General features: G+C 48.1%; 8 protein-coding genes across 8 annotated transcripts; 4 read left to right on the top strand and 4 right to left on the bottom strand.

Moving 5' to 3' along the window:
- Positions 1-279: 279 nt before the first annotated feature.
- TM35_000331530 (uncharacterized protein) lies at positions 280-642 on the top strand (the record flags this gene model as incomplete). Its single annotated transcript, XM_029028909.1, has 1 exon — positions 280-642. One exon carries the CDS (start codon positions 280-282, stop codon positions 640-642), a length of 363 nt encoding a protein of 120 aa, XP_028879762.1.
- Positions 643-1,121: 479 nt separating this feature from the next.
- On the bottom strand, positions 1,122-1,544 carry TM35_000331540 (uncharacterized protein; the record flags this gene model as incomplete). Its single annotated transcript, XM_029028910.1, has 1 exon — positions 1,122-1,544. The coding sequence occupies one exon, from the start codon at positions 1,542-1,544 to the stop codon at positions 1,122-1,124; it is 423 nt and encodes a 140-aa protein (XP_028879763.1).
- Positions 1,545-1,647: 103 nt separating this feature from the next.
- TM35_000331550 (uncharacterized protein) lies at positions 1,648-2,175 on the bottom strand (the record flags this gene model as incomplete). The annotated part of the gene is made up of 1 exon (XM_029028911.1): positions 1,648-2,175. One exon carries the CDS (start codon positions 2,173-2,175, stop codon positions 1,648-1,650), a length of 528 nt encoding a protein of 175 aa, XP_028879764.1.
- A 656-nt stretch (positions 2,176-2,831) lies between these two features.
- On the top strand, positions 2,832-3,266 carry TM35_000331560 (uncharacterized protein; the record flags this gene model as incomplete). The annotated part of the gene is made up of 1 exon (XM_029028912.1): positions 2,832-3,266. One exon carries the CDS (start codon positions 2,832-2,834, stop codon positions 3,264-3,266), a length of 435 nt encoding a protein of 144 aa, XP_028879765.1.
- Positions 3,267-3,276: 10 nt separating this feature from the next.
- TM35_000331570 (Tbingi protein) lies at positions 3,277-3,588 on the top strand (the record flags this gene model as incomplete). The annotated part of the gene is made up of 1 exon (XM_029028913.1): positions 3,277-3,588. The coding sequence occupies one exon, from the start codon at positions 3,277-3,279 to the stop codon at positions 3,586-3,588; it is 312 nt and encodes a 103-aa protein (XP_028879766.1).
- A 2,364-nt stretch (positions 3,589-5,952) lies between these two features.
- TM35_000331580 (uncharacterized protein) lies at positions 5,953-7,392 on the top strand (the record flags this gene model as incomplete). The annotated part of the gene is made up of 1 exon (XM_029028914.1): positions 5,953-7,392. The coding sequence occupies one exon, from the start codon at positions 5,953-5,955 to the stop codon at positions 7,390-7,392; it is 1,440 nt and encodes a 479-aa protein (XP_028879767.1).
- An 89-nt stretch (positions 7,393-7,481) lies between these two features.
- On the bottom strand, positions 7,482-7,850 carry TM35_000331590 (uncharacterized protein; the record flags this gene model as incomplete). Its single annotated transcript, XM_029028915.1, has 1 exon — positions 7,482-7,850. One exon carries the CDS (start codon positions 7,848-7,850, stop codon positions 7,482-7,484), a length of 369 nt encoding a protein of 122 aa, XP_028879768.1.
- Positions 7,851-8,508: 658 nt separating this feature from the next.
- TM35_000331600 (uncharacterized protein) lies at positions 8,509-8,928 on the bottom strand (the record flags this gene model as incomplete). Its single annotated transcript, XM_029028916.1, has 1 exon — positions 8,509-8,928. The coding sequence occupies one exon, from the start codon at positions 8,926-8,928 to the stop codon at positions 8,509-8,511; it is 420 nt and encodes a 139-aa protein (XP_028879769.1).
- Positions 8,929-9,294: the final 366 nt, after the last annotated feature.

Below are 9,294 nucleotides of genomic sequence, written 5' to 3' on the forward strand. Positions count from 1 at the left end.
TCCCTCCCCACAAACGCGCGGAGGCGCAAGAAAGAAAGAGAGAGAGAGTGAGAGAGAGAAAGAGAAGTCTAATGGTGAGAAATGCTTCCACAAAGGCGATGTAAAGCGGAAAACGGACCCCGCATAGAGGGAATCCAGAACCGCGACGTGCGAGAGAAGACTCGCGTAAAAAAGTGATTTTTTGTATTTACTTCCTTTTCTCTCTTATTTTTTTTTAGCGTACCCAAACGGGGACAAAGAAGAAAGACATGACAGAAGCAAGGCGGAAAGTTCCGGCAGATGTTCGCGCGGGACCTCTTCAGGAACCCCGGCGCCACGCTTTTGGAAACAGCCCGCGGGAAAAGCGAAGGGCCCGAGTGCCCGATCGCAGCCGCGCGCGATTCGACAGGCAGATGGCACCCCAACGAAGGGCGAACGACCCCAGGAAAAAGCAACAGCACAGACGCGGAGCGAACCGGGAGAGGAAAAAAAAGGCATCCGGTAGGGTTGCTGGCGGCGCGAGGGGCATGGTTCTGGCACATGCCCTTTTTTTTTCTTTTTTTTAATTTCTTTACCGGTTTTGAAGTGAAAGAAAGGGGAACTCCCGCACAGAAACCGCGCCTCAGTTGCACCGCCCGGTCCGAGAAGGGCGCCGAAAAATAAGAACGAGAAAAGATTTGGTTTTTTTTTTTTTTTTGTTTAGAGCGGAGAACGGGCAAGCGCCGCCACTCCCGGAGGTGGATTCCGTCAGCGGAGGGGGCGGCGCCCGTTAGAAATTTGGGCCGGGTGGCGGAAACGCAGACCGCCGATTGGCCCTTTTTTTGTTTTACCCCTCCTTTCGGAAATTAAAAACGTTTGTTCTGATCAAGGCGCGCTTGGTGCCCAGAGGGGTGGGTTAAACAGAGATTGCGCTCAAGCCATGCATGAATTTTGAGAGAAATGGGCTTTGCTTGGGAGCAGAGGGCGTCATTGGAGCACCAAAATATTTCATCGCTTGCGGGTGCGTTTACCGGAGGTAAGGGCCTTATTCGCCGGAGCACGGCGAAGATCAAAAACCAGCGTGATGCCTTTAAGGGCCGATGGGAAAGGCGAATCGGGATTGGCAAAGGTTAGGCCAACAGCCAACCGCCGGGCAAAGGGAATTAGAGAAGCGGCGTTCTGCGCTTTAAGAAACGCGCGCAAAACGTTCCCCAAAGCCAGCCTAAAAGAAAAATGGACGGCCTGGAGGATCCAATGGCGGGAATCGCTTCTTTTCGCGGGCGGCATCGGGCCCTCGAGGGAAGGGGTCTGGTAAGAAAACCGACGGCCCTCTGAAATCGGGGCGCCCTCGGTTGGTGGGGTTGGGAATCGGGCGCCGCCCTCCGCTGCCGCAGAATGGCGGGGGCATGCCGTTCAGGGGCGGCGGCGGCGGCGAAAATAAGGAAGGAGACGAAGGAGTGGCGGATATGACAGAAGAGGGGGGGAAAAATGATCCCGCCACAGGGCCCCAGATTGCATAATAGGGAAATTTCAGCTCGGGAAGCAACTTGGCGAAGGGAGTTTGATTTTGGGAGGCAAAAGCCCATAGAGGTTAAGGAACCTTTGAAACCCTTTGCGCCTAAATGAAGCCAACGCCGGAAACAGCCCACCCGCCCCCGTTTACAAAGGGTGCGGGCGAAAAAGCGTCGGCTAATCTTCGCACCGCTTTATTATTGGATGGGAATTTTTCTTTCTCAAAGTCGCTTGCGCTGTCGTGGCTTTATGCGGCTTGAAATGGCGCCCACGTTTTCGTAAAGGCGACGCAACCTTTGTCTGAGAAGAAACGGGGTGCCAAAACCCTTTTTTTCCTGTGTTGCAAGCTTTTTGGCTATGTGCCATCCGTGTGCAATGCGCGGTTGCGGAAAACAATGGGCCACGCCACGACACCCATAACCAAACGTGGTGCTCAAAAAACTTTCGAGGGGCTTCTTCCTGTCGTTGGTGAATCTGGGGAGGGGCAGCTCCGATTGCCAGGTCCCCGCCGGTTTGCTTCGAAAGGCCGTAGGGCCCCGTTTGCACCTTGTTATGCGCGCGGCGTCTCTTAATCGAAGGCCCAGGGGTTCCACATCGCTCACCAGTGGCGTTCAGCTTTGGTGCAGCGAAACCCCGGCATCTCCCATTTAGGAAAAAATATACGCGGATAGCAAATGCCAACGCGAGCAAGATGCAGGACACCATCGATGTGGCAACGGAGAGACTCTCGTTGGCAGGGCAGTTTGAAACGTTTTGCCGAGCTCACACGGGAAACCGGTGAAAGAGGATAGCGCAATAGCTTTTATCACCGCAAACGGTTTGGACCCATTAGCAAATGTACAGTAAGCACGAATGCTGAGGGTCACGATGTGCTTGGAAACAATGCCCATGGACATGGTGAGAAAGGGATTGCAGGAGATGGCGGCGCATTCAGAGATAAACTAGGACAGACTATTATCATAGCACTAGAAGGGCTAGAGCATTTCAGCCGCACACGAATTAGAAGAATCAAACAGCGTTCCGCTTGCCGCAGATCACGGCGAGCCGATGGTCGGAAATCGTAACTTTGACGAAAAAGAACTTTCTGCAGGTCGGGTGTCGGAGCTGTGATTTTGGATTAGGCCGTGGTTACAAAAACGGCAAAAATGGATCCCCATAAAGCCTCCCGCTTTATAAAAAAGATTCAGGGCAAGGGCGCGTTTGCTCCCATACGACTGCCGGCCGCTTTGCGTCCATAAGAGTATCCCACACATTTGACAACCAACAACGTGGAACGTATTCTGGCTTCATATGGTGGCACTGCTCATTCGAACAAGTGCGGTGCATTGAGGCAAGTGGCAGAGTTGCTTGAGGTTCACGGCATGGATCCGCACGCGATCGCGCAACTCGCAAAACATGTGAATCCGTTCGACCTCCCGCAGAAAATGGCTCGATACCTTGTCCACCTCCCACAACCTGCTTCACTACGACGCGAATTCTGCCTCCGCGACTTCGGCAACATTGGTGGTCTCGCATGCCACAAAAAGTTTAAACATCCACCTGTAACTCCAAATTTGCCAGCAACAATACAGGTAACGTTTCCACGCAATAAGAAACGCCAGCGAGATACGTCGCCATCAGAACGTGAGGACAGAGAAAAAGTCCAATGCGGAGTATGCCAGAAGTTCTACGCCCACCTAGTCTCCCTCGTAATACACTGCAGAAAATTCCATGAAGGAGAGGGTCTGCCCCAAAAAATCGAATTCCACCAAATGGGCAATACAAAACAACGAAAACAAGAGACCTTCCGGCGTTAGTCTTCCCCACATGTGGTCACCAATGTGTATGAGTAAGTCAGGCCTAACTCTGCACCGAATGTCACGTCACGGGTATCAATCTACTCACGCGCACACCGGCCAACGCGACGAATGCGAAGAAACAGCTCTGCATCTCTTGAGTTGCCCCGCTCTTCATCCACTGCGAGTTCAATTTGCGATGGTTGATGATGTACCCCTGGTGAAACTATGTTTTTCTAGGCGGTTAGCACAGTTCCTTATTGCGGTGGAGCGGAACCACACTATGCCAGAGTTTTCACAACCAAGAGAAACCCTACGCAGCTTACCTCTCCCACCCCTCTAAAATCAGCGACGAGCTCTAATATGGAAACCGTGATAGAAGAGTAAGCTCAAGGCCCCTGTCACTGACCAAAACAAACAACAAAATAAATAGGAGTTCATTGAGGACAATCCATTATAAAAAACCCAAAAATAATAACAAAAGGAGACTTGAGGACGGGTTTGGGGTAAGAACAGTGAGGATGGAGAGATCTGGTAGGGTTTACTCGATCAGATTTCTCGCAGACTGGTTCTCTCGTTTGGGAACGGGCTACAACCAAAAAGCATATTACAAGAGCTTGAGGATCCTATTAAACGAAGGGATCTTCTTTTTCAGAGCCACTCTTAAGTCGGTAATTAAGATACTCTACGGTGTGCGGCTGATAGCCGTACCATTGGAGTAATATCCACGAAGACGTGAAGAACAAAAATAAAAAACAAATCCATGATAATACGGGGTCCCATGGGTGGAGGGGTGGAAAGGGGATATGTTTGATATTACCCTCCTAAATATAATCATGGAGGGAAAGAGTGTGGAAGTACATGTGGAGTTGGGGATGATCTGTGTCCGTAATCGCTGCAGCGGTAGCGGGAATGTCCCGTCGTTTTCGTGCTCGTGCAAGGAGTGTATTCTCATGAACGTTGTTTGTGACGTTAGAGATGCGAACAACATTGTATTGCGAGCAGTGCTAATGCAAACGAACTACAAACAAACAATGCCACAGTTCTTGATTGTGTAGGTTCTGATACATGTGTTGATGTTTATGGAGTGCGCTCATTTGTGCGTGTGTGTGTGCCAAAATAGCTGGTGGACGTCTCGTAGGCCTCTCTTTTTGCGTATTTAATATTCTCTTATGTATGGTATTTGTTGGACCCTGTTTGGAGGTGGTGTTTGGTTTCTTCGTCGGTGTCGTGTTCGTGGATTAACCGCGTATTTAGAGAGCGTGTTGTTTCTTCAAGTACTTTGTTTGAAAAGTGGGGGAAGAGGTGTTACTCGTTATCGGTGTCTGTAAATGTTTCTTTGGTCGAACTTTGTGGGGTTTCTCAGTCGTTTCCCCCTGGATTGCCCTCGTGGTGGGGGTTCGTCACATCTGTCGGTGTTTGGTGTTTTATTTCTGTCGTGGTTTACTGTGGGAATTGCGCGAGTTCAGTCACCAGAGAATTCTTTTGCGGCCAGGTGTGTGGTCGGAGATATGGTGTTTCCTTGAGGAGGAGGACATCTGTGTTTGGTGTGTGAGTGGTTGACCGGAATTGTGCGATGCGGGTATGCTGTAAATGTTACTCCGGTTATGCGTTCGTGAAAACATTGTTCTTTGGTTTTGTTTGTTTTTGTGCCTGATTGCGTGGACATTGTTCACGGCGTCGAGGTGAACTTTTCGCCGGGTGTTGTGCCCCCGGGGTCGTGTGTTCATTCCGAATATTGTTGATGTACATTTTTCTTTTCCCATCGCGAGTGTGTTTTCACATCCCATGCAATGGTGGTTGTCCACGGTTTTCGGTGTCGTTAAGGTGATTTGCAGTTTCGGGTGGTGCCGCCCGACTTTAGTCTGAGGTTGCTCACCTAATGGTTCCTGTGATCTCGTGGTGTTTGGGGGGTTCTATTTCCGACTGGGTCATTCGTGTGTTTTTGATATCCGCCACGGATCCAGTACACACAAAGAGGAACGGAAGACGGGCGTGTGTAATGAACGTGTGCGCACAATAGACACTCACCATTGTGATGTGTTCATGAGCTAATGGTGGGATGGTGACAGCCGTCCGTGCGGTTCTTTGCAGTAAAGGGTGCCGATGTTGAGTGCGCCCGTGTTGCAACTACAGGGAATTTGACGTGTGGATGTTGTGATGGCTGATGGGTTGCGGTGTTACATTTAACGTTCATGTGGGAGTGCTCCTTGAGTACTGTTTCGTGAGATGGGGTCCTGTGTTTGCTGGTATCTCCTCAGTGGTCTTGTGCCAGTTTTGGGGGGATGCCGCGATCATTCGAGCAATGAGGTTGCGCTATCGGTGAAAGATAGTCAGAGAACACGATGTATATTATTGCCGAGTGGAATAACTGGGATCTGCAGGTAAATTCCCATGGTGTTGTTTCTTTTTTTATTGTCTTTGTGGTTTTTTTCTTTCGTAATTGGGGGTGTGGTTTTGATATCCGCACGGAACCTGGGGTGTAATTGTTTTTTTGTGAGGTAGTAAGATTGATTGCCTGCTTCGCGTTGCTTTGTTGTTGTGTGAGTGGTTTGTCGGTCATTCATTGGATTATTATGATGTGATGTTGCTCTCTTTCTGCGTTGCTGTTTGTTTCTCGGTGTGTTAAATGTGCGTCTCTTTTCTCTTTTTTTTTCTTCTCTTTTTTCCTTGTTACCACGGATCCAAGCAACCCACAGTGATAATCATGACAACGATGTTCATCCAACTGCGCCGTGTGGTGTACTTGTTGGTACTTCTGCAGTGTTGTGTGTGTGCAGTATGTGCGACGAAAGTAAGCGGTGGTGGGCAGGATTCTTCAACCATAATGTCAGATAAAGCAGATGTGGATGGGTTGTTAAACAAGGCGGTAGAAAAGGCGATTGAGCGCATTGGAAGTATGGCTGGTTGTCTGGATGCGTTAGTGGGTGAAGGGGAAACGGAATCATTCGAGGATAATTCCAAACGTGCTGAGGCTGTTGCGAAGAGTATGGAGGTTCTTCTTGAAGAGGTCGGGAATTTGAAGGAAAAAGGAAAACCGAAGTGGGAGCCAGAAGTTGAGTGGAAAGAGAAAAAAAAGACGATATTGCAACAAAAAGTACAGGAATTTCACCACGTGAGATCATCACTCGAAGAAGTATATCTTTTGGTGCATTTATGTAGGAAGCCACTTAGGAACTTGGATGAAGTTATGGAGGGACTTGCCGACGCTCGAAAAAATTTTTTGAAAGTACATGAAAACAAAAAGGATAGAACGCCGGAGGTAATGAAACTCGATAAAAACAGTAGTGTGGTAAACCGAACGTTATTTGACCTCTCGGAACGATTCAAACCTGAGGATGGTGAACTCAAACCACTCATGGATCTCGTAGAAGTCATGATGGACACGGTAAAGGCAGTGAAAGACCTCAAGAAGTCTTTGGAAAGTGTACCCGAGCTCGTAACTGTTTTAGAAGGCATCAAGGAAGAAGACTTGCAAAAAATAGAAGAGACGAAAGAGAACAACGTCATTAAAAAACTGGAGGAAGCAAAAGCAGATGCAAGAAAAGAATTTCTGTCTATGGTAGAGAGGAGATCAATAGAAGGAAAGGAAGAGAATGGGATTGAAGAGCAGTCGCCAAGGGATAAAGAAGAGAGAAAAGAGGATGAAGAGCAGGCGCCAACGAAAGTAGTGGAGACGAAGGAGAATGGAGACGGAAAAGCAGAGGGGATAAAAGAAGAGGATGGAGAAGGGGCGAAGAACGCTGACGAAAAAGCAGAAGAGAAAAAGGAAGAGGATGGAGAAAGGGCGAAGAACGCTGACGAAAAATCAGAAGAGAAAAAGGAAGAGGATGGAGAAAGGGCGAAGAATGCAGACGAAAAATCAGAAGAGAAAAAGGAAGAGGATGGAGAAAGGGCGAAGAATGCAGACGAAAAATCAGAAGAGAAAAAGGAAGAGGATGGAGAAAGGGCGAAGAATGCAGACGAAAAAGCAGAAAAGGAAGAAAATACCGAACAAGGTCGGGCAGAGTCCAAACGTCCCGAAATAAATGGGGGTCAGGTAATAAGTGTAATACAAGGTGTTGACAGCAGCAGTGGTCCTTCATTGGTGCACAGTCCCTTAATGCTGCTTCTGCTGTGTGTGCTGGGTTGCACTCTCGTTTGCTGATCGTTGTTCCCATGACACAGCTGCACAGTTAATCTTTGTTTGAGTGGACATGGATGCGTTGTAAGGGCATTGTTCTTTTCGGTTGGATGTCAGCCTTTCTTTTTTCTCTTCCAGCACGATAGATCTCTTGTTTGCATTTTTTCACTGAACACATCCATTGGGCTCCCTATGGCACTCATCACATGACAAACCATCATTTTGTGAGGGGAGTGTCCTCTTTGTTTGTTGGCATTATTATCTGGGATCTGTTTTGCCGCCATTTGCTGTGTCCTCCTGGTGATGTGTGTGTGTTCCGTGATTTTACTAACTATTGCTGTTACCCATGGGAATGGGATACAATCCCGATGTGTTGTAGTTGCCGTGACTGAAATGTGAAGAATGGCAGGAGGTTCAAGACACAAACAAACATGCACACTACCAACCTTCCTTCTCTTTGTGTGTGTGTGGACTGTCATCATGTGTGCATCATTTCCATTGCTCGCCCTGTAGGAAAGACACACACACACCTACTGCTGGGAATTGTGTTGCTTGCCTCCTGAACATATTCACATGATGATCATGGGTTTTTCTTTTCTTGTATGTTTCCATTATATTGTTTTTCCCTTGTGTTCGTGTGTTTCATTATAATTTCATTGCACATTATGTGCAGCTGTGTGTTTCTCTTTTGCGTTTCCAATATACACCTTGTGTGTCTTGTGTGTTCATTTTTATGGAATGATTCTTTTTTTTTCATTATATACAAACTGCTGCACGGACGTCAAGAATAAAGATATGGGCACGGTAGATTCAGTACACAATGATTTTCCGTTGTTAACCTCGGGGTGGATTGGGCTGTGTCCAGGCATCGCAGTCACATAAAGAAACGAATTTCTTTTTCTTCTTTTGCATCTTTGCTCTATTATTGTGTCTGCTTCATGCAGTCACATTTTTTTTTTTTACATTTTTTATTTTGGTATAAAGATTGGTGGGTTGTAGGTGTTTGAGTGTGCCCCTCTGTTGTGTGTTCCTTTGTGTGTTTGGGTTACTACTCACACCGCCCACGTAATGAAAACACATTTCTTTGTTCTCACCTTCTCTCTTGGTGTTGTCACTCACGGTATTGCCACGAACATATTTCTATCCTTGTGGTGTGTGGTTTGCTTGAGTGACTGCAACCCGCGGGGAGATGGACTGAGACTGATCCGCTTCGGCTTCACGTAATGGGTCTGTTTTTTTCTTTTCTTTTTTGGGGTTGAGTTGATGTGCTGGTGTGGGTGATTGTTTTTCTCTGATGGGAGTTGCACCTGTGATTATTGTATTCTGAGTGTTTTGTCTGCTGTTGGTATCCTGTTGTTGTTGTTCTTCTTTTCTTGTGTTTTTCTTTTCCTCTCTGTAGGTGTGTGGCTTGGTGTACATTTTAGGGAATGCCGCAGTGCCTCTCTGACATGAGCATGTGGGACTGTCATTGTGTGTGTGTGGACTGTGAGTGGGAAGGACACTTTTGTGTTGCTGGACCACTCCACTGCGGCGTCTGTGGGGTTTGTGTGTAAGCGGCATGCTTCGCTTCGGCCGGGCTCGAGGGGCACTTTGCGTCCCGAGGCGCTGAACCTTGAGGCCTGAAATATCATGCTCAGGGACTTTGGACTTGAGAGAAAAAGAAGAGTGAGGATGAGGAAAAAAAAGGATGAAACCCGGCAACCAGTCTACGCGCGTAGTGCTCGAGGCTCGTTGTCGGGTTTTGCCCTTTTCTTTTTTTTATCCCTCACCCCAAGAAGGGAGAGGAGGAGAGAACACAACCCCACAACCCAAGGCGGGCGGCCAACTTGTCAGCGTCTTGTGCGCAAGAACAAGAAAAAGAGGGGTGGGGTGGCTGCTCCCTGGGGTGTTTCACTTACAAAATGAGTGGGGTTGGGCATAGTGGAA

Source organism: Trypanosoma theileri, assembly GCF_002087225.1.
Source record: "Trypanosoma theileri isolate Edinburgh chromosome Unknown TM35_Tth_33_V1, whole genome shotgun sequence".
NCBI lineage: Eukaryota > Euglenozoa > Kinetoplastea > Trypanosomatida > Trypanosomatidae > Trypanosoma > Trypanosoma theileri.